The sequence below is a fragment of the Pongo abelii genome, chromosome 3, assembly GCF_028885655.2.
Source record: "Pongo abelii isolate AG06213 chromosome 3, NHGRI_mPonAbe1-v2.0_pri, whole genome shotgun sequence".
NCBI lineage: Eukaryota > Metazoa > Chordata > Mammalia > Primates > Hominidae > Pongo > Pongo abelii.
Genome location: NC_071988.2, coordinates 1,350,489 through 1,373,638, shown reverse-complemented (window position 1 = coordinate 1,373,638; position 23,150 = coordinate 1,350,489). Strand labels below are relative to the sequence as shown.

The window sequence follows — 23,150 nt, the reverse complement described above, 5'->3', positions numbered from 1 at the left end:
TCTACAATCCCATGTGTGTGGGACGCTGCATTGAGGGCCGTGCGTTAAAGGAACAAGTGGCACTGTCCGAATCATCAGCTTTTCCCCAACGTAACTGTTGCTGTTTCCCTTATTCACTCAGATTCCGCAGAGCCGCCTCCAGCAAGGCTGCAGAGGCTAAGAGGAGCCAAGAAATTCTGAGACCAATGAAAGTCGCGTCCGGAGACCAGGGGTGGCCCTAATGGAGGCAGCCTGCCCGGAGGCCCAGGGTCGAGCACCGCGACGTGCCTGGTGGGATGAGGCGAGAGCCTGCGGCACCGCCAGGGAAAGGCCGAAGGACCCGGAAGGAAGCGCCAGGCGAGGCCGGGGCGGAGGCTGGGGAGCTGCGCCCTACTCGGGGAAAGAAGGGGCCCGGCAGGGCCACGCGAGGCTTGGACCGCGGGGTCGCCCTCGCACAGCGGCTGCACCGGGCGGGTGCGCCGGCTTCGACGGTGCACGGGGGCTGCGGCCTGTCACTCGGCCCAGGACCCGCCCTCCGGCCCCGCCGCCGGCGCTCTCGGACACACGTGACACGCCCCAGCCGCAGGTCTCTGCCCGGCGCCCGCAGAGCCGCGGGTGCCGAACCGGCGCGACCCCCGCCCGGCAGCGTAACCACAGCCCCACCTACCGCTGACGCGGCCGCTCGCCTCGCCCCGCCCCTTCCGGCGGGGGGACCGCCCCTCCTGTCAGGTGCCCAACACCTCTACAGCCATTGGCTGGCCCTGGGCCGGACGCATCAGGAGCTGGGGTCACCACGGCGACGACTGCACTTACCGCTCGACGCGGCCTTTCTCGCCGTTGCCCCACCCTTTCCGGTGAAGGCCCCGCCTCCTATCACGTGCCCTGAGCTCGGTAGCCAATGGCTCACCCCAGCCCAGGAGGCGCAGGCGCAAAGACGCGGCTGAGGTCTGCGCGGTGACGTAGGCGCGCTCCCGGCGAGGGCGGGGCAGCCTGCCGGGGTGTGGGGAGGGGGACGCATGAGAAAAAAAGAGGCGGGAGGGCGCAGAAAGTCCTTAAAGGTGCCGCATGTACGGGCACCGGGGGCGGGGCCGGCCGGGAAACTGAGGCCGAAAGGAAGTTCCGGTCTGGGCCTCAACGCCACGCCCGCCCGGGGGCTCGCGGCCAGGTCCCTTCCCCTGCAGAGGGCCGGTGAGGACCGCCCAGACGGGAGGGCGCGGGTCCCCGCCCCCGAGCTCGCCCCGCGCAGGGCGCCCTGAACCCCGCGGCCCCTCCCCGCTCCGGCCTCGGGAAGGGAACCCCTGGGCGGGCTCGGGGGTCTTCGGGGCCCACCTCGGCGCCAGACACACAGCAGGTACCCCTGGGCCCGGGCTGGCCCTGGGCGGAATGAGGAGCAGAGGCGCCGTCCGTCCTGCCGCCGAGGTCCGCAGCCTGGAACGCAGGGGAGTGCGAGGCCGGCTGCGGACGGACGGACCTGGAGACCGGGCTTGGGAAACCGTGGCTTCGGAGGAACGCGGTGTGGACCCCACTCGCGGGGCGCCCGGCACAGGCCACGCAGAGCAGACGCCCGACTGGGCTCCCGGGGCTGGGTGCAGGGCGGGGGCCGCCGGCGGCGGGCCGGGGTTTCTTTTTCGGGGGGATGGGCGTGCCCTTGCATTACAGTGGTGGTAGCTCACAACTCTGTTAATCGTGTTGTTACAGGGTGGGTTTTACGATGTGTGAGTTATATCTCAGTAAAGCAATTATTTTAAAAAGGAAAAGAAGAGGGACTCCCTGCGCCGCCCGTCTCTGCAGCACCAGCTTATGTCCCTGGGCGTCAGTGGCTCCCAGCTCCTAGCTTGCAGCCAGCCCCGAGCCGCTCCTCCGCCTCACCCCTTCCTCACCCGGCCTCTTGCTTCACTGAGCAAGCTGCAGCCAGACCCTCCCTCAGCGCCCCTTGCCCTATGCACCCAATTCCCGGCCTGTGGCTTCCTCCAAGGCACCCATCCAGCAGTTTCCCTCTGTCTTCTACAGCGTGGTTTTTGTTGTTGTTAGTAGTTCTCATTAGTATAAAAGGGTGCCGTTTCTTCCATACTAACAAAACCCTCTCTTTATCCAACTTCTCTTACCAGTTGCTAAGTCCAGTCTCCTTTACACTGCCCCAGGGTGTCCTCTCAGCCCTCAGGCTCAACAGCACAGCCAAGCTGCCCGTCCACTGCCCTCTGTATCCGCTGATGGCCCTGCAGCCTTTTTTTTTTTTTTTTGAGACAAAGTCTCGCTTTGTCACCCAGGCTGGAGTGCAGTGGCACGATTGCGGTTCACTGCAGCCTCCGCCTCCCGGGTTCTCCTGCCTCAGCCTCCCGAGTAGCTGGGATTACAGGCGCCCGCCACCACGCCCAGCTCATTTTTGAATTTTTAGTAGAGACGGGGTTTCACCATGTTGGTCAGGCTGGTCTCGAACTCCTGACTTCAGGTGATCCGCCCACCTCGGCCTCCCAAAGTGCTGAGATTACAGGCGTGAGCCACCGTGCCTGGCCTGTCCTGCATCCTTCTGTTCCCTTGGACCAATTACCTGACTCACTTGGGCTTCTCTCTTCCTCTCACTCCACGCCCATTTGGTTTGCAAATCCTGACAGCCCTACCTTCAGAACACATCCAGATCTGAGCACGTCCCACTGCCTCATTGCCACTGCCAATTCCTGGCCACCCCTGCAGCGGGTCACTGCCGTCACCTTGTCTTTCACTTGCACCTGGTACCCCTAGACCATCATGCAGCAACCAGAGGGACCTTTGCAAGTCTAAGGTCGGATCACAGGATTCCTCCACACAAAATCCTCCGACGGCTCCTATCCCGGGGCAAAGCAAAACCGGTCGTGGCCTGTGTTTGCCGCCCCCTACATCCCACGGTTGACTTCTCCAGCCTGCTCTTGCTGCCACACTGGGCCTCCGGGGAGCAGATCCCTCTACCGGGAAGCTTCTGCCAGTATCCACAGAGCTCCTTGCCTCCTTCCAGCCACTGCTCATGTCTCACCCTGAGCAAGCACTTCTGCACCCTCTCGCTTCCCAGGCTCAACACCCCCCATCCGTTTTCTGAACCTGCCCTGCTTGTTCCCAGGGCGCTTCTGGCCTTGTGTCATACAGACTTACTGTCTTACTAGCTGATTCGCTTTTTCTCTTCACTCCTAAAACATACAGTCCCTGAAAATAGGGATCTTTGCTTTGTTTCATGAAGCCAGACACAAAGTAGGTGCTCAATATTTGTTGAATGCTGGATAAGATTAGAAAGCCAAGATAAATCATGATGAGAATTAGACGATATTTTTGTTTGTTTTTGTTTGAGACAGAGTCTTGCTCTGTCGCCCAGGCTGGAGTGCAGTGGTGTGATCTCGGCTCACTGCAACCTCTGCCTCCCAGGTTCAAATGATTCTCGTGTCTCAGCCTCCCAAATAGCTGGGATTACAGGCGCCCACCACCACGCCCAGCTAATAATTGTATTTTTAGTAGAGACAGGGTTTCACCATATTGGCCAGGCTGGTCTCAAACTCCTGGCCTCAAGTGATCTGCCCACCTCAGCCTCCCAAAGTGTTGGGATTACAGGCGTGAGCCACTGCGCCCAGCCAAGAATTAGAAGATACTTCTAAAAGATATTTTAAAAGAACCAACAGAAACTTAGAGATGATAAAACCCAAGCAGGATAAACAAAGAAAACCACCCAAGGCACATCTTAAATTGCAGAAAACTAATGACAAATCTTAGAAGCAGTCAGATTAAACAAGGCGTATGGGATTTCTTGTCCCCTCCTCCCCCTCCACCAAAAAAACAAGCCAGAAGAAAATGGAACATCTTTAAGGTGGTAAAAGAAAAAATACTGTCAATCTAGAACTGTATATGCAGTAATATAGCCTTTAAAAACTGAGGTGATATAGAAGCATTTTCAGACAAAAGCTGCATGAACTATGACCAGCAGATTTGCAGTCCAGGAACTGTTATAGGATGCTCTTCAGATGAAAGGAAAATGATACCAGAGGCAAACTTTATAAAAGGAATGAAAAGTTCTGTAAATACTTTTTTTTTTTGAGACGGAGTTTCACTCTTGTCACCCAAGCTGGAGTGCAATGGTGTGATCTTGGCTCACCGCAACCTCTGCCCCCTGGGTTGAAGCGATTCTCCTGCCTCAGCCTCCCAAGTAGCTGGGATTACAGGCACGTGCCACCACGCCTGGCTAATTTGTGTATTTTTAGTAGAGACAGGGTTTCACCATGTTGGTCAGGCTGGTCTCGAACTCCTGACCTCATGATCTGCCTCCTGGAAGTGGCAATACCTTCAATGAGAGAAGGATCTAAATCTGCAGGAAGATATACCATATTCGTGGGTTGAGGACTCAATATTGTTACGATTTATAAGTCCAACATGGACTGCATTGTGGCCCCTGCCTACCAAATTCCTATGTCGAAGTCCTAACCTGCAATGTGACTTTATTTGGAGATGAGGCCTTTAAAGAGGTGAACGTTAAATGAGATTCTAGGGATGAACCAGAGATTCACCTGATAGGACTGATGTCCTCGTAAGATGAAGAGACTCCTGAGATGTGTGTGCACAGGAGGGAGTCCACCACGAGAGGACACAGTGAGAAGGGGGCCGTCTGCAAGCCGGGAAGAGAGGCCTCACTGGGAGCCAACCCTGCCAGCATCTCCTCTAGAACCGTGAAGAAGTAAACCCGCTAGTCCATGGTATTCTGTTACGGCAGCCTAGCAAACTAATACCGTCCCCAAATAGGGATGATAGGTTCACTGAAGTTCAGTGACAATCCCAGCACACTTTTTACAGTGTTCAGCAGACAATGATGAGTTGATTCTACAACGTATGTGGAAATGCAACAGACCTAGAACCACCGAGACCATTTTGAAAAAGCAGAACTGGAGGACTCATCATACTCCCTGGTTTCAAGATTTGCCTTAAAACTGCAATAATTAAGATAATGTGTTAGGACAAGGATAGACCTAAAGGCCAATTTAACAGAAGATAGTGTCCAGAAATAAACCCCAACTTACACAGCCAGGCATTTTTTTTTTAATGGAGCCAACATTATTCAACGGGATAAGAAAGGTCTTTTTAACAAATGGTGTTACAACAATAGAGTAAACATATGGGATAGTGGGGAATCATCCTTGGGCTTTTCCTTACACAACACACACAAGTTAGAGATGTGTTACGGACTTAAAAGCCGAAACTGAATCTTCTGGAAGATATATTATTGCAGCCCTGGAATAGGCAGATTTTTTTTTAGAACATAGAAAAGCATTAGCCACAAAAGAAAGAATAAATTGAAGTGCACTAAAACTTAAAAAATCTGCTGATCAAATGACAGTTAATAAAGTATGCATACACATATCCCTCAAAGGATTTGTATGTGAGGAATTCCTACAAATCAATAAGATAATGCAATTTAAAATGAGCAATAGACAAATATATAAATTACAATCAGTGCATCAGGAGGTCAAAATCAGACATCAGAGAAAACCAAGGGAAAATCACACTGTGGCCCCAGTGCACACCCACCTGAATGACTAACCTGACAACACCAAGTGTTGGCAACAATGTGGGGCCACTGGAATCCTCACACTGCTGCTGGAGTGTAAAACGCTACCACCAACTTTGGATAAATCTTTGGCAGTTGTGGTACAGTTAAACATATAGTTAAACACACCATGACTCAGTTCATTCTACTTCCAGAGAATTACTTCCCAAAGAAATGAAAATGTCTGCAAGAAGACTGGCACACAAATGTTCATAAGAGGTTTACTCATCATAGCCCCAAATAGGGAACAACCCAGATGTCCATCAAGAGAATGGAATACAGGCCAGGCGCAGTGGCTCACACCTGTAATCCCAGCACTTTGGGAGGCTAAGGCAGGCAGATCATGAGGTCAGGAGATCGAGACCATCCTGGCCAACATGGTGAAACCCCGTCCCTACTAAAAATACAAAAATTAGCTGGGCATGGTGGTGTGCACTTGTAATCCCAGCTACTCGAGAGGCTGAGGCAGGAGAATCGCTTGAACTCAATAGGCAGAGATTGCTGTGAGCCAAGATTGCGCCACCACACTCCAGTCTGGTGTACACTGTGGTCTGTGCACACATGGATTACTATCACTCCACTCAGCAACACCTAAGGACTGAACTGCTGACATGTGCAACAGGCATGAACCTCACAAGCGTCTGCAGAGTGAAACAAGCCAGACCTACCAGTGTCCATACTCCACCATCTGACACCTACGGAGGCACAGCTCACCTACGGTGACAAAAATTAGAGCAATGATTGTGTGTAGGGGTTGTGGATAACTCAGAAGGTACAAGGGGTCCCTTTCTGGGGCCACAGGGACGCTGCATACCTGGGCTTCAGTGGTGGTCACATGGAGGTACATTTATTAAGACTCATTGAGTAGCTTTTACTTGTATGTGCATTTTGGTGTACGTAATTTTTACCTCAATTGAGAAAGAGTACAGCGAGATAACACAACCAACAAAACATCTCACATTCAAGACTCCCAGTGCCACTCGCTGGTGTGGATGTGGAGCAGATGGGCAGAAGTGGGTGCAACCCCTTTAGCAAACCATCGTCTGCTGAGTGGACACATGACCCAGCAATGGCACTCCTGTGCATCTCCCCACAAAAGAATGATGTGTCCAGCAAGTGTCACCTCCCAGAGTGTTCACGGCAGCTTTACCTGGACACCGCCTGATGTCCACCAGCGTGAGAGGGGCCAGGCCGCTGTGCTTGTTCTGCCTGGAGAGCACAGGACTGTAACCAGGCAAGACTTTGCCGTGCCAGGGCTGAGCCGCCGAGTAACGCTAAGCCATGGACCCAGGCCATGTGGCTCTGTGTTCGAGGAGCTCAGGGCCGGGGTGCGCCACTCCGATGATGACTGACCAGGATATTGACCCAGCAAGGCCAGGGGCTGGGAACAGTCTGTTTGGTGGTTACATGCATGTTACAGAGAAATTCGTTATGTGAACTTAGAATGTGTGTGCTCCAGTATGTTCTACTCGAGTTAAAAAGGAAAGAACAGGACGCAAAGCAAGGAAAGCCCCTGCATGTGACGACGGTGGAGCCCGGGGCGGCTGCGTGGCGGTGGGGCCGCAGGGTCTGCTTCGGCCAAGGGCTGACCTGGGCACGGACACTCCAAAGAAGAGCACGTGGGAATGTGGTGGGTTCCAGCTGGGCACTGTGGAGGGGCCAGGGCAGCCACCATGGGGTAAGAGATGGGCTAAAGGGCACCAGGCTGGCCACGGGAGCTGGGATGGGGCGCTGGAGAAAACAGGGGTGGGCGGTCGGGGGAAGGGCCAGTCGCCACAGCCCGCAGGCCTCCTCAGCCCAACCCTAGACTCAGCCCAAGCCGCAGGCCTAGGTTTGCTGGAGGCTGCAGCCTGAGCCCCCACCCCTAACAGACAACGGCCTGCGGGTCCCAGGAACCGGTGTCTGAGTCACCCAGCTGCAAGCTGGAGCCTCAAGACACTGGGGCCATCATGCCTCAGGGCAGCGCCCGAGAGGAGGACTGCGGTGCAGGCAGGAGTGGCCTCCACCGGCTTCTCAACTCCCTGTGGCTGTGGTACCAGAAGCTACGCGTATGCCCGCCATGCTGCCCGGGCCCCGGGGAGGAGCAGAACACAACCTCGTTGTTAGAAACGCACGGCAGCCTCGGCTCACACACAAATGAGAAATAGAAAACCATTTTATTCGCATGGTTTACATTTACAGTTTATTAGCTAGTCAACATCAACATGCAAAAATAAGCACTAACTACAAACCTCTACGATACGGTTCTCTGTCAGCTACGGTGGTTCATTTGTTTTGAAAAGTCATCAGTACTTCTTTCAACTGAACGATTAATTTCTGTAATGGATAGTAATTAGACTCTACAGTTGTGGAACCATCCGGCAAGGCCTCTGCAGAAACTTGGTCCCGTGGATTTCCACGTTATACATTCTCGAAGCAGGAAGTAAGGCGGCACACAGAGGGTGTGATATTGAAACTACGCACGTACGAACACAGCCCCGCGATGTGATATCGAAACTACGCACGTACGAACACAGTCCCGCGGACACGGCCCGCGAGGCAGGCGGGTGTCCTCGAAGCCGGCCCCACGGTGGCGGCGCCAGGCGTTTTGGCAGCAGCTCTCGAATGAAGCCATAAGTGTCCCTCGTGGCGCGGCATCACGGGTCACTGCAGGTCAGTCCAGTGCCGCTGCCACCTTCCCCGGCCGGGCCAGGGCCAACAGAAAGCGGTGAAGGACCAGCCCGTTCTCCAAGTCTCATCGTTCACAGAAGGAAAGAAACTGAAAACACAGGGAAATCACGGACTCCTATATTTTAAACGTTCTAAAGTTTCCCTCGGTGTTTAGGTCAGTCTTTAAAGAAAAGTTTCCTTCGCAAGTTGAAAGTACTTTTCCGAAGCATCAAATGGTTGACGTGTTACAAAATCCTACCAATCAAAATGTTTTCAAGTACAAACTTATTAAACCTTATTTTCTCTCTTCCTAAGAGTATTTATCATTGCTCACTGATCTTTGGTCGCAAGAAACAGAAACGCCGTGGCAGGCTGGAGCGAGGGACAGGAGGAAGGCGTGGCCTCCCCGCCCGCCGCAGCCCGTCCCCGAGGCGTGCGCTTCACGACATGGGGCCTACATGATGTACACCTTCTCGGCCTGTGAGAAGTGGAAGACTTCTTTGGTTCTCGGGCAAACGACTTTATCATCTTGACGGATAGAAAGCAGAGACTGAAAAATAAAAGCGGGAATGCATTAAGGCAAGCGAATACAACGTAAACACGGATTTCCACGGAAAATCCCCACAATGAACCACCAGGGAATCACTCATCCTCTCAGGCAAAGTTCTTTCCCGAAGACACACCTGCCAAAGAAATCCTGGGGCCACCTTGCCTGTCCTTCTCACCCCTTCATCCATTTCGAATGAAGCTAAGGCAGGGTGGGGTGAGAGGACAGCTCTGTCCCAGTGGCGACGCGTGCCAGCCTGGCCCCCCTGCCCTGCCCGCCCCACACAGCCCTGTCCCAATGACGATGCGTGCCAGCCTGGCCCCCCTGCCCTGTCCCCCTCACATTGTAGCCGTAGACGTAGCCGTTGGGCAGCATCATGGGCGGGTTGTTCTCGTTCATCACGTCGCCAGAAATCTTGCAGACCAGGCGGGAGTTGGCACAGTGGGCCATGGGCAGGGGCTGCGCCAGCTTGTTCAGGGAGCGGCTGCACACAGGGCAGTCAGGGCTCTTGGAGCTGCCATCCTCCTTGTAGCACTGTCTGAGCATCGGGTCAAGGAAGGGTTGGGGGCCACCCAGGGCAAGCCCAACCCCCTGTGGCCACTCTACCCTGGGCTGCGTGCCCTTCTGGCTATGTAGGCACCATGCTGACTACACGGGGCTGTCTTTCGAGGCAAAGCAAGTGCTGCACTCGACAGCTAAAAAGCCCCACTGAGGCCTGGGCGGAGACAAGAAGCCTGCGCCTTCTCGCCCCGGCCTCCTGCACCAGGACCACAGGCACACAGCGGCTCCGTCGCCCACCACCCTCTCCCCGGCCATGCAGCCTCTCCAGGCAGGACAAGAGCCACCACCCAGCAGGGATGTTCTGCTGGCACCTAGGAACAGGCAGTGGACAAGCACGCCAGCCCTCCCCGTCAGAGTTCCACAAAGAGGGGACAAGGGAGGGGGCCTGAGTCTCATTCATACCCCAGCACAGCCGGGTACCAGCAGCAATCCCGAAACACTCACTGCCCTCTGGGCCTGAGTCAGGTCACATGAAAGACATTCACAGACGGGGACACTCAGTTGCAGGAGGACAGTCAGTCACTGGTGGGGACAGAGTCAGTCACAGGCAGGGGCAGAGTCAGTAAGAGGCTGAGTCAGTCACAGGCAGGGGCCGATTCAGTCACAGGCAGAGACAGAGTCAGTCACAGGCAGGAACTCAGTGAGTAGCAGGTGGGACAGAGTCAGTCACAGGTGGGATAGAGTCAGTCACAGGCAAGGTTCTTGGTAATCACATGGGAAAACTATTCTGAATGGTAATCTCCCAGCTGCCCAGAACACATCAAAATCGGGCTTTTAGATCAATGCCCATGGCGGCATCTGAGATGATGAGAGGAAGCGCGCCACTTCCCAGAGGGAAGGCTGCACGACGCATCCGAGGCCCCTCAACACGGCCCCACCCCGACCATCTAGACACTGCGCAAGTGCAGCACACGGGAGTCCGGGGCTGTCTGTGGTGGGGGCTGTCTGTGGTGGGGGAGGCTGTGTGTGGTGGGGGCTGTCTGTGGTGGTGGGGGCTGTCTGTGGTGGAGGCTGTCTGTGGTGGTGGAGGCTGTCTGTGGTGGGGGCTGTCTGTGGTGGGGGAGGCTGTCTGTGGTGGGGGAGGCTGTCTGTGGTGGGGGAGGCTGTCTGTGGTGGGGGCTGTCTGTGGTGGGGGCTGTCCGTGGTGGTGGAGGCTGTCCGTGGTGGTGGAGGCTGTCCGTGGTGGTGGGGGCTGTCCGTGGTGGTGGGGGCTGTCCGTGGTGGTGGGGGCTGTCCGTGGTGGGGGCTGTCCGTGGTGGGGGAGGCTGTCCGTGGTGGGGGAGGCTGTCCGTGGTGGGGGAGGCTGTCCGTGGTGGTGGAGGCTGTCCGTGGTGGGGGCTGTCCGTGATGGGGGCTGTCCGTGGTGGGGGCTGTCCGTGGTGGGGGCTGTCCGTGGTGGTGGGGGCTGTCCGTGGTGGTGGGGGCTGTCCGTGGTGGTGGGGGCTGTCCGTGATGGGGGCTGTCCGTGGTGGAGGCTGTCCGTGGTGGAGGCTGTCCGTGATGGGGGCTGTCCGTGGTGGGGGCTGTCCGTGGTGGGGGCTGTCTGTGGTGGGAGGACTAGAGTGGTAAGGTGCAGGGTCAGCGTGTTAAAATGTGACCAAAGACGCGAACCCCAGGCCAAACCGCACTGCGCACAGGAGGCAGGATACGGTGTCTTGATGGCTGAGAGGCCGGCCTGCAGCGTGAGGGTGAACACAGAGTTGTTTCCCAGCTGGTGTAGTCGGTAGTTGTCGTACCGGAACTGCTGGATCAGCATCCGCCACCGTGCAGGGTCCAGGAGGTCCTGGAAGACAGAGGGCAGAGGGTGCTGGGGATGCTCCCAGAGAAGCTCCTGGGGCAGCTTAAAAATGTGGACCATGGTGAGGCAGGTGCCATCGGCCCCCAGCCATCCCCCAATGACCCACACACTTTGCACTAAGGGTCAGCGCAAAGCATAACTCCCTCAAGTGTTGACTGATACACACAATGGGATGAGTGCTGACCTAACTCTGATTTCAACACGCTGCAGGATGAGTGCTGACTTAACTCTGATTTTGACATGCTATAGGGCCAGTGCTGACTTAACTCTCTGATTTCAACACGCTACGGGATGAGTGCTGACTTAACTCTGATTTCGACATGCTATAGGGCCAGTGCTGACTTAACTCTCTGATTTCAACACGCTACGGGATGAGTGCTGACTTAACTCTGATTTCGACATGCTATAGGGCCAGTGCTGACTTAACTCTCTGATTTCAACATGCTACAGGATGAGTGCTGACTTAACTCTGATTTCAACACACTGCAGGATGAGTGCTGACTTAACTCTGATTTCGACATGCTATAGGGCCAGTGCTGACTTAACTCTGATTTCAACATGCTGCGGGATGAATGCTGACTTAACTCTCTGATTTCAACAGACTGCGAGACCAGTATGGACTTAACTCTCTGATTTCAACATGCTGTGGGACAAGTGCAGACCTAACTCTGATTTCAACACACTGTGGGGTGAGTGCTGACTTAACTCTGATTTTAACATGCTGTGGAGTGAGTGCTGACTTAACTCTGATTTCAACATGCTATGGGGCCAGTGCTGACTTAACTCTGATTTCAACACGCTGCAGGATGAGTGCTGACTTAACTCTGATTTCAACATGCTATGGGGCCAGTGCTGACTTAACTCTGATTTCAACACACTGTGGGGTGAGTGCTGACTTAACTCTGATTTTAACATGCTGTGGGGTGAGTGCTGACTTAACTCTGATTTCAACATGCTGTGGGACGAGTACTGACTTAACTCTCTGATTTTAACATGCTGACGGGTGAGTGCTGACTTAACTCTGATTTCAATATGCTGTGGGGTGAGTGCTGACTTCTCTGATTTCAAAATACTGTGGGGCCAGAGCTGACTTAACGCTCTGATTTCAACACCTGCAGGACAAGGGCTGACTTAACTCTGATTTCAACACTCTGCGGGCGAGTGCTGGAACTCTCTGATTTCAACATGCTGCAAGGCCAGTGCTGATCTAACTCCCGGATTTCAACACGCTGCAGGATGAGTGCTGACTTAACTCTAATTTCAACGTGCTGCGGGATGAGTGCTGACTTAACTCTGTGATTTCAACACGCCGTGGGGCCAGTGCTGACTTAACTCTGTGGTTTCAACACGCCGTGGGGCCAGTGCTGACTTAACTCTGATTTCAACAAGCCACAGGGCTGGTGCTTACTTAACTCTGCTACACTCACTTATGAATCAACTCGAATGATCTGGAATGTGTGGATCCTGTGCACTGTGACAAAAAATAGACTCACACAGCTGGAAGGACAGCTCAGTGTAGAGTGCACCTCAGAGCATTAGGCGTAAAAACTCTTACTTCAGAGAAATCATGTATGAAATGGAAAACAGCCAGTCCATGTTAGGTTAAAGCATCACAGAACAGAAAATTAAACCTGATTAATGTCTGTCCCTAAATAACGTCAGGTTTAGACTTAAGAGAGAGAGCGTGTGTAAGCACAGGAGAGAAACACCTTCACATCAACCCAGAAAGGCCACTCAGCCTCTAGCTTGGGGGGAGACGGCCACACCTGGAGGGAGGGGAGGTGGCCATCAGGGGATGTCACCCATCAGTCTCTGTAAGCTTCTCAGTCTCAGTTTAGGGTAAACACCACACTTAACTCCCACATTTTTAAAGGCTGTTTTTAATCTCATTTTTGTCTAAAAATCAAAGTCTACAAGGGAGGAAGCCCACAGTCCAGAAGGTCCTCACTGAGAAGGAACAGGACTGGTTGCCTCTGGGCCTCTGATGGCGTCTGCCATTCTCTGAACAAAACACTTCCTCCTGTTTCTTGCCTGACCCATGGCAACGGGGCCCATGTTCCTGCCACGAGACACGGTTTTGCCCCCTGAATCTGGCAACAGATGAGCCTTGGGGCTGGCACTGCCTGCCTCCCTCTTCACCACACTGCAGGGCTGCGTCCGGTGAGAGGTGCACGCTCCACCCGGCCTAGGCCCAAAGTCTCAGCCCCCTGTATGGGTCAGCCTTTCTTGCATTTCTAACAAAATCCTCCCCAGAGCAAGCGAGAGAAACAAGGTGCCAACTCACAATCTGGGAAGCTTAGACTTCACCCCTGAAGATCCTCGTGACCTAATGATGATTTATTATGAGATGTCCCAAACGCCTGAGATCCAGGAGATTTCAGGCTGAGAAAGCTTCCAGCAGCTTTCAGCAGGTTTGGGTCTGCCCAGGGCTTTGCAGTCCCTACAGGGTGGCAGGTGGGGCTGCTGGGAAACACCCCCGCCTCTGACGGAGACCGGCGCCAGGCTCCGAGAACAAACTGTCAACTCCAGGAGGTTTTATCTGCTTCCCCCTTTTCCAGGAACTGAAACTGTTCCCAACGTGATGAGCGCAGGGGTGAGCACACGGGCACGGGGTGGATGCAGGGGTGGGCAAGGGTACAGAGTGGAGCCACTCACCCAGGAGCAGCCAGCTGCTGGGTTGGGGCCAGGTCTGAGCACAGGGTGCCTGGTTAGTGATGGCAGAACCCCCACCCCCTACCCCAGTGACCGCGGAGACTCGGAGGCTCCAATATTTGCAGATAAAATACAAAGCGTCAGCAAGAGAAAGAACCACAGAAGACGGTGCAGCCTAACTCCTGACTCAGGGGCTGCAAAGAAAGGAGAACCAGGGAAACAGGCAAGGAAGCTGGGCCCCGGCTGAACGCTCCAGGCTGAAAGGCTTCCTGAACCTTTCTCATTCAATTGCTTTTCTTTTTTTTGGAGACAGGGTCCCACTCTGTCACCCCAGCTGGAGTGCAGTGGCACAATCTCGGCTCACTGCAGCCTCAACCTTCTGGGCTCAAGTGATCCTCCCACCTCAGCCTCCTGGGTAGCTGGACTATAGGCAGGTGCTACTATGCCCAGCTAATTTTCAAAAAATTTTTTTTGTAGAGATGGGATCTCACTATGTTCCCCAGGCTGGTCTCAAACCCCTGGGCTCAAGCAATCCTCCCACCTCAGCCCCCCAAAGTGCTGAGATTCAAGGAGTGAGCCACCACACACAGCCCTGATTCAAATTTCTTATGAGCAAAATGGGAGTCAAACAAGAAAAGCTTGTCTTGGTAGGCTGGACAGGCTGTGTGGCTGGGATGGGGCCCTCACGTCCTGCCCCATGTGTGGAAGCAGCTACAGACCAGAGACACACCCTGGATCCCCGACCCCAGGGACGCACGCCCTACCTTGTACGGGGAGATGTGCGTGTCGGGTGGGAAGGCCAGCATGCCCATGGCCTGGCGCACCTCATCCAGCTGGCTCCCTTCTGCTTGGCTGAAGTGCTTTCTTGCATGTCTAAAAAACAACATTTTGGCACATTTAAGTTTGCATTTTAATTTTAATTTTTAGAGACAGGGTCTCACTCTGTCACCCAGGCTGGAGTGCAGTGGCACAGTCACAGCTCACTGCAGCCTCGAACTCCCGGGCTCAGGCGATCCTCCAGAGAAGCTGAGACCGCAGATGTGCGGCACCACACCTAGCTAATGTAAAAAACATCTTGTTAGAGACAGATTCTCGCTGTGTTGGCCAGGCTGGTCTCCAACTCCTGGGCTCAAGCCATCTTCCTCCCCGGCCTCCCAAAGTGCTGGGAATATAGGCATGAGCCGCTGCACCCGGCTTGCATTTTTAAGTTGAAAAATCTGAGCTAACAGCTTTTATGTCAGAGTCTAGGTACAAAGTAATCGCCTCACTCCAAGCCAACCTGCTGGGTGGGGCTGGGATGGCGGGAGGTGCGGCTCACCAGAGGCTGAAGAGCAGCTACCAGACACTCCTTCCTCCAGGGGACAGGGCACCCAAGCCACACACACAACCTACGGAAAACACCAGAACTGCAAATGGCACCTGCCCCCGAGGCCTCTCCAAAGCGATTCTGGTTTACAAGGAACCCAAACCCTGAGGATTCCCACTCCCCCTGGATGCTCGCCCCCGTGGACCCCGTGGCCCCAGCGGACCAAGAACGTGTAGTCTTCTCAACTGCAGTCCTTGCTGTTCGGCAGTGATGCCCAGCACAACCTTCCAAAGAACAACAGCCTCCCTCAGCCCACCGGCTGGACTCCCTGCAGATCCGGCCCAGCCATTTCAGCCCTAAGCGTGCCACACACCATATGCAGCCACGATCTTTCCTGAGCCAACTCTGCGGGATGCACACAGGCCTACTCCAGGCCAGAACCCCACTCCAGTCTAAGGCTGGGCAACCAAGAAACCAAAGCAGAACATAACAGGTCCCTTTCAAGCTGACCAGCGGGCACCTGCTCACCCCCAAGGCCCCCATTCTCATGCCCCCCCCACACACAGGGTCACCGTCCCTCTGGCTGTCCTGAGGCCTGCACCCCCATGTCCTGACCCTCACACGGGCCCCTGTGCACCCCATGTCCTCAGCCCTCAGGGCCCCTCCGCCAAAGCGACCCCAATGCACAGAACCAGGGGCCTCAAGTCCCACGTGTGAGTCGGCCCTGTGCTGTCCAGAACAAGGCATGTACCCAGGAACACAGGGCTGAGGAGGTGCCAGGCGCTCACAGTGGCCTTGGAGAAGATGCAGTGTCTGGCAGAGACTGGAGTTAGTGCAGGAGGTGGCCCAGCAGCCCCTTGATGGATAGTACGGTGACCACGTGGTGGAAGCACCACCAGGACAGCTCAGGGCAGCAGGGAGTGGGGGGCGTCCAGGCTTGGGACCCAGCCTGGGGAGTCCACATGGCTGACCCTGCAGGGCATGTGCAGAGACTGGGAGTTGGGGGTGAGACCACATGGCCGACCCTGCAGGGTGCGTGTGCAGGGGCTGGGGACAGCCATCCGAGATTCCAGTGCCTGTGCATCCCCCTCCTGGAGTGCGTGGGAGGGCATGGGTCTGAGTCCAGAAGGAGCCCCACCCAACCCCCTCATTCCATCTCTGCAGACAAGTCACCCTTCGTCACACGCCAAGACGTGCACAGAACACGGCCAACGGGCATCTCACCTCCTCCCAGAGCTGCTGAAGAGAGTAAATTTAATCTCTGTGGTTGACATCTATGAGATCTCATTTGCATGACCTGGTTTACACATCTTATCTCACTATCAATCAAACCACAGACAGACATCGTCCACCTAACAAGCTGCCTCACCTCGCACCCCAGGTCCCTGATCCACAAATCCTGACCCCAAGACAGAAACAGAAAACCTAACAGTGGCGGCTGACTCTTTTCAGATTGTTTGATGCCAGCATTCAGCCCCAACACACAGAGAACTGCAGCCCAGATGTGGGGCCCTCAGAGCGGGTCCAGGGAGAACAGCACGGTGTGCATCCACAGGAAACAGGGGAAACAAAACCGTGACTTTTCTTTAACAAACTAAATGCAGCTAACATAAGAAACACAAAAACATCCATTTTTCTTTACAAATATAAACACACGGGCCAGGCACGGTGGCTCACACCTGTAATCCCAGCACTGTGGAAGGCCAAGGTGGGTGGATCACAAGGTCAGGAGTTCAAAACCAGCCTGGCCAACATGGTGAAACCCTGTCTCTACTAAAAATACAAAAATTAGCCGGGCGTGGTGGCAGGCGCCTGTAGTCCCAGCTACTCAGAGGCTGAGGCAGGAGAATTGCTTGAACCTGGGAGGCGGAGGTTGTGGTGAGCTGAGATTGTGCCAGGCAACAGAGCAAAACTCAATCTCAAAACACACACATACACACACACACACACACACACAGAGAGAGAGAGAGAGAGAGAAAACACCCAGAAGACAAAATTCCTAAACTGTGCCTGGCCAGACTGAGGCGTGGGTGTGCGACAGATGGCACGGAGCCGCTCACACAAAGCCCATGAAGTGCAGGCCAGGTCCCAGCGCCTGGGGTCAGGGATTCACTTACTCATTTACTAAAAATTAAAAGCATTAAAAGTTAATCACTAGCAGCTCATGCTTTCGCATTTCGCAAAAACCCACAAATGCCCCAGGCAGGGCGGAGCTGCAGCCACCCCAGCCAATGACGCCCCCTGCCCGGCCCAGCACGCTGGCTCCACAGACAGCAGGACTCACTTTGCCTGCCCCAGTGGACCCAGAGGCTAGGCTGCTGGCCTCAAACCCTGCAGATGGTGCCCCACGCTCCAGCGCCGTGTGGACCGTGAGTTCACAGGCGGATGGGAAGCTCCTGCGGGCTGGGACCCTGGCAGCAGGTGAGAGGGCCCTGCCTGGAGCCCTCAGGAGACACGTGGCCAAGCTTCTCCGCCTTCCCTCTTGTCCAGCCTCAGCGATACACACCACTCTCTGGGCTCCCAGCCAGACACCTGCACTCCCTCACCCCACAAACGTCCTGCCGACGCCCCACCTGCCACCCCAGCCCAGCTCCCGTGTGCCTTGTGAGTGGCTCCAGGGCCACGATGAGCTGAGGCCGGACTTCCCTGACCAGGCCCTGGCACCTGGAGACCCACTCCCAAGACAGCCCCAGCAGAGGATGTAGCTCACACTGCGCGTGCCCCCGAGACACTGGGGTGTTGTTTGCCACGCCTGCCCGGCTGGCTGCTGAAGCTTCAAGACAGCACATGTCTGCGTGGGGGACGAAGGACACGCACTTCCTGGGACCTGCCTGCTCCCCTGCAACAGACGAGGCCGCAGAGGGCGCAGCTCTGAGCTTGGCTCAGACATCATGAGGCGGAGGCCCTGCGAGTCTCTAGGGCAGATTCTACCCAGAGCGGGGGGAGCACAGGCAAACAGACCCTACGCGGAGCGGGGGTAACACAGGCAAATAGACCCTATGCGGAGTGGGGGCAACATGGGCAAAGATACCCTACCCAGAGCAGGGGAAACACAGGCAAAGAGACCCTACGCGGAGTGGGGGTAACACAGGCAAACAGACCCTACGCGGAGCCGGGGTAACACAGGCAAATAGACCCTATATGGAGCGGGGGTAACACAGGCAAATAGACCCTATGCAGAGTGGGGGTAACAGGTAAACAGCCCCTATGCGGAGCCAGCTGCCGCCTAGATGAAGACACCTGTGATGGAAGGACTCCGGGATGGACACGTTTTGTTTTCAGACTCCTGGGCTGACAGTGGCCGGGGCCCTCAAGGAGATGGAGGCTGACTCGGGATGGAAGCAGGCTGCGGCCGGACAAAGGCCAGTGACACAGGCACCGAGGCCACACGGAGGCCAGAGCAGAGCGGGAGCCCCTCCTCTTGACAGGGCGCCCCTGGCCGTGTCCCCGCAATGCTCACGCGCCACTCTCCACTGGGTCGGGTCCCGAGATCCCCGCTTCAGCCCTCTCAGGCACAGAAGGGAGGTGAGCTCCCCTGCCGCAGGCCTGTCTCACTCTTGCATGAAGACGAGGCCTGACCTGCCACCATGCGCCCAGGTCGGCATCAGGAGCCAGAGCAGGACCCCGGGCCTCTCCAGGGTCCACGCAAGGGCAGGGACTTGCCGTGGTTCTGCCGTGCGTCTTGGGGACCACCCTCAGCACCTCATCGCGAGACGCCCACTTCTCCGAATGGGCCCTCTGTGGAACACTCGGCCACCCAGCCCGCTGCAGGTGGATATGGAGTCACAGCTGGGTTTCTGTGGGCACGGACAGGCGCGCCCTCCTGGCAAACACACCTGCTGGGCACTCGCCCGGGAGCTGAGGGCCAGCCAGGCCCACACACCCCACACAGCAACTCAAGCGTCACCGCAAGGCTTGGCCGCTCAGGAACCTCCACAAAAGTGAGTGAGACGACCCAGCACTCAAGGAGCAGCCCTGCCCCGAGACGGGGTGAGCACGAACTGGCCGACACTGCCCAGGCTAGGGCCCACTGCTGCCTGACAATGCCCACTCTGGGGAGCCAGCGGGAAGCCAGCAGACAGCCTCTCTTACTTTGCAGACGCCGTGCACCCCAACTGGGCTGAGCCACAGTGACAGCCAGCATCCCCTCCTCAGGCCTGACCACCAGGGCGCCGCTGGCCTCAGCTCACTGCACGCCGCCCTTGGGTTGGAGACAGGCCAGAGAACCCAGAAGTGCCCTCATCACACGCTGTCAACACTCCCCGATGACCCTGAGGGACATTCCCAAGCTGAGGACACTTGGAGCTACCTGATGACCACACGTCAGAGACACTCCCAAGCTACAGAGGCTGGCAGCACTTTCCTACGTGGAAAGGGGGTGCCGGGAGCCTGATCCACGTGTTTTACGTGGATGGTCGGGACTTCAAAGCTGGTTCCCCCGGCAGCCACGGGGGTCTGGATGCCCACCTGGGGCCACACCTTGGTGGGGGCCCTGCCAGGCTCCAGGCCTCACTCCCCAAGTCCCATTCAGGAACAGTGGGAGAAGCAGCCACCTGAGCGGGCAGGGGTCAGACTCAAGACCCAGGGGACGTCCCAAGACCCAGACCACGACAGGGAGGGCCGGCAGGGGCCACAGCCGAACATCCTGCCCTCCCTCGAGGAGCCGCACGACCGCGATGCCTACCTCACAGCGTCCAGTCTCTTATTCTGCCGGATGAGTTCAATGAACTCCTGGATTCTGAGGCTGAACTCCAGGCAGCTCTGAGGGCAAAGACAAGACGAGGGCTTAGACAGCACATCCCACAGAGCCCAGGTGCCCGGGTGCCGCACCCGCATGTCCACCAGCAGACCCCACAACCAAAGCTCTGAACCCCTCTCTCACAGGCACGGGGAAGACAGAGCTGAGGCTGACGCTGCCACTTTAACCTGCAGCAGACTTTCCAGGGAACACTGGGTTCTGAATGTGAGTCCCGCCCCTGCTCCTGCAGCTGCGGTGGGGCGTGCAGCCGCCCAGCATTTCAACCCGAAGGCCGGGGCACTCAGGGCGCTTCCAGGAGCGCGGGCCTGGGAGACGCTGGGAGGGCAGAGCAGCAGGTGTGGCCGCTGGAGCACAGGCACCAACCCCTCTGCAAGGACAAGGCAGCTTCCTGGGTCCCGCCCTGATGCCACTGCTTCCTCCTTTACACCCCCACCGGGCCTCTGGACCCATCTATCCCGAATGTAGACTGGTGGCTGGCTTGAGCCCGGTGCTGTTCTGGGAGAACGTGGGCAAGTCCTGTCCCGAGGTGCTGATGCCCCGGGCGGGGAGGAGACAGGGACCACGTGGAGGTGCTGGGTGGTGCCTCACAGGGGCAAGAGGCAGAGAAGCAAGTTTAGACCAGGCAGGACCCAGGTCAGCAGGGCGGGGAGTGCCTGCGCCAAGGTTATGGACGGGGGACCGCACAGACACCTAGCGAGAACGTGGCCAGCAGAAGCCAGGGCCAGTGCCGAGGCCCCAGGCGGGTGGCACATGGAACAGAGGCCTGGCCCAGGGGACACTGAGGTCCTAGGTGGCTGCGAGGCCGAGGGGCGGCTCTTGTAAAGGGAGGGCGCTTCCAGGATGTGTAGAAGACAGAGAGAGGCCGAGTTGGGGCTGCTGGCTGACAGCACCATGCCTGAGGCGGGGGCTGGCGGGGAAGCTCCTGCAGGACCAAGTCCCACATGTATCTGCCTATGAGCCTCTCATGTGCACCTAAGGGAAGCCCAACCCTCACTCTGAAATCTCAGCAACCTCAGTCCAACGTGGGCCGAGACTTGTGGCTGGGGTGGGGGCAGCGGCAACACTGACCACAGTCATCCAAGATGAGACGCGGATTCTACGGAAGTGACACGTCCATCTAAACCGTAAGATCTTCCGTGTGGTGTCAGGACATTCTCGGGGCTTCACCCCGGAAACAGGATATAGGCGTGGGCACCACGGAGCGAGTCTTGGGCTGGGGCCGCATTTGTCACTCTGAGTTCACATGGTCTGGATCTCAGGAAGGCATGAACAGAAACTCTACGTGGCAAATGAATCCACCCCGGATCACTGCATTTAAGTCGAAGCTCATCACTTCCATTTCCCAGAGCTTTTCCCACTGAGCTTCCTGAGGAGCCACCTGTGCTCCAGCCCACCCTGCCTGCCAGCCTTGCTGCCCCGACGCACAGAGCACCCACAGCAGTGGCTCCATGTGGGTGTGGGAAGGACTGGGCTGCCCAGACCCCACGGGGGCCACCTGCCTTCCAGGGGCTCAGAGGGGCTCAGGTCCCTGCTCTGCTGCCTCGGCCCTGTACCCTCAGCCCCTCACCACCCTGTGTCCCTAGACAGACGGGTCAACAGGCTGGACGCAGAACTCACAAGCTTGCTCCAAGCTGTGGCAGGAGGACTGTCTCTGACCCCAGCAGTGGCACAGGCTCTGGGTGGGGAGTGCCAGGCTTGGTACAAACCAGCCGAGAAGCACAAAGTCATCCCAGGGTCCCAAGTCCCCACCCCACTGATCAGCAGACAGACTTCGGTCAGCACTCTTTTCCCTTCAGAGCCAGCCCGGCAGGAGAGGAAGGGAAGGGCCAGCGGGAAGAGACAGAGGCTCCCCACCAGGGCCCCACCTGCCTCCCAGGGGCTGCCTGACGGCTGCCGTGTCTAGAGCAGGCAAGTGCCAGGGCTCTGTCTAAAGGCAGGAAGCAGCTGCCGAGGGCGTGCTCTAGAAGAGCAGGACTCTGGGCCCACTCTAGGTTACCACTTCACACAATAGACACCTCAAACCTGCTTTTCAATTACACCTTTTGCTCTAGTAGGTTACTTTCAATTGGTCCACTAATATGTAAGTGTGTCTATGTCGTGAAACTTAGGTATTCAGACCCAAATCTAAAACACCGAGTCTACACTGTCCCATACGGCATGGAGCGCCAACAAGGCTGTGCCCACCCTGCGACAGGCGCCCACACTGATAGCTCCTTGTGGCTTTCGCACAGACGTGCGGCAAACAAATCACTGCTTCAGGGGCCTTCAGGGCCACTCACCCACCCATGCCTGTGAAATCCATTTCCCAGCCAGGTCAAACTTGGGTCTCAAGTTTCTTTTCCCATCTAGGTTCTCATGGCTGGTCCCAGGGACCCATTAGAGCACAGTCTGGCTCCTCCTTGCCTCCCCACACACTCCCTGGCATGCATGCACATGTGAGCAGACTGCACAGACAGCCGTGTACCCCATCTGGCTCGGCTGCATCTCGTACCAGGCATGTTTTCGTGTCATTTGGAGTCTTCAGGGCGCATTTCTGGACAGCATCCAAATATGGATTCAGGCCCCGTCCAGTCTCGACTTCATCCAATGCCAGACACACTCATCCAGTCTCAACTCATCCAAAACCAGACACACTCATCCACCAGGCATCCAATCGCAACTCATCCAAAACCAGACACACTCATCCACCAGGCATCCAATTGCAACTCATCCAACACCAGGCACACTCATCCACCAGGCATCCAATCTCAACTCATCCAACACCAGGCACACTCATCCACCAGGCATCCAATCTCAAATCATCCAACACCAATCTCAACTTTATCCAACACCAGACACACTCATCCACCAGGCATCCAATCTCAACTTCATCCAACACCAGACACACTCATCCACCAGGCATCCAATCTCAACTCATCCAACACCAGACACGCTCATCCAATCTCAACTCATCCAACACCAGGCACGCTCATCCAATCTCAACTCATCCAACACCAGGCACGCTCATCCAGTCTCAACTCATCCAACACCAGGCACGCTCATCCACCAGGCATCCAATCTGAAATTCATCCAACACCAGTCTCAACTTCATCCAACACCAGACACACTCATCCACCAGGCATCCAACCTCAACTTCATCCAACAACAGACACACTTGTCCACCAGGCATCCAATCTCAACTTCATCCAAACCAATCTCAACTTCATCCAACACCAGACATACTCATCCACCAGGCATCCAATCTCAACTCACCCAAAACCAGACACACTCATCCACCAGGCATCCAATCTCAACTCATCCAACACCAGGCATGCTCATCCACCAGGCATCCAATCTCAACTCATT

At 56.2% G+C, this 23,150-nt stretch overlaps 2 protein-coding genes and 1 long non-coding RNA gene across 10 annotated transcripts in view; 1 reads left to right on the top strand and 2 right to left on the bottom strand.

Moving 5' to 3' along the window:
• Positions 1–2,191, bottom strand: part of UVSSA (UV stimulated scaffold protein A) — a 48,368-nt gene extending 46,177 nt beyond the window's left edge. The window contains exon 1 of one of the 4 annotated variants that reach the window (XM_024246474.3): positions 2,085–2,191. The gene's annotated coding sequence lies outside the window, so the exon portion shown is untranslated. Of the gene's footprint in view, positions 1–95; positions 808–2,084 lie in introns of those variants that run through there. The other 3 variants (XM_024246473.3, XM_024246472.2, XM_024246475.3) reach the window with 3 other exon arrangements.
• Positions 751–12,744, top strand: LOC129059220 (uncharacterized). 5 transcript variants are annotated; one of them, XR_008524941.1, is made up of 3 exons: positions 751–1,167; positions 11,690–11,777; positions 11,894–12,744. It is a non-coding gene; the product is annotated as an uncharacterized LOC129059220 (long non-coding RNA). The 5 variants fall into 5 exon arrangements; XR_010139575.1 differs by having other exon boundaries at positions 952–1,167; positions 12,207–12,744; XR_010139574.1 differs by having other exon boundaries at positions 980–1,330; positions 12,207–12,744.
• Positions 7,671–23,150, bottom strand: part of MAEA (macrophage erythroblast attacher, E3 ubiquitin ligase) — a gene marked incomplete at its 5' end in the record, with an annotated part of 49,746 nt that continues 34,266 nt past the window's right edge. Inside the window, 5 exon segments of the mRNA NM_001133382.1 lie at positions 7,671–8,732; positions 9,072–9,267; positions 10,940–11,073; positions 14,505–14,613; positions 19,731–19,807. Coding sequence (NP_001126854.1) covers positions 8,637–8,732; positions 9,072–9,267; positions 10,940–11,073; positions 14,505–14,613; positions 19,731–19,807 — 612 coding nt within the window. The 3' untranslated portion in view covers positions 7,671–8,636.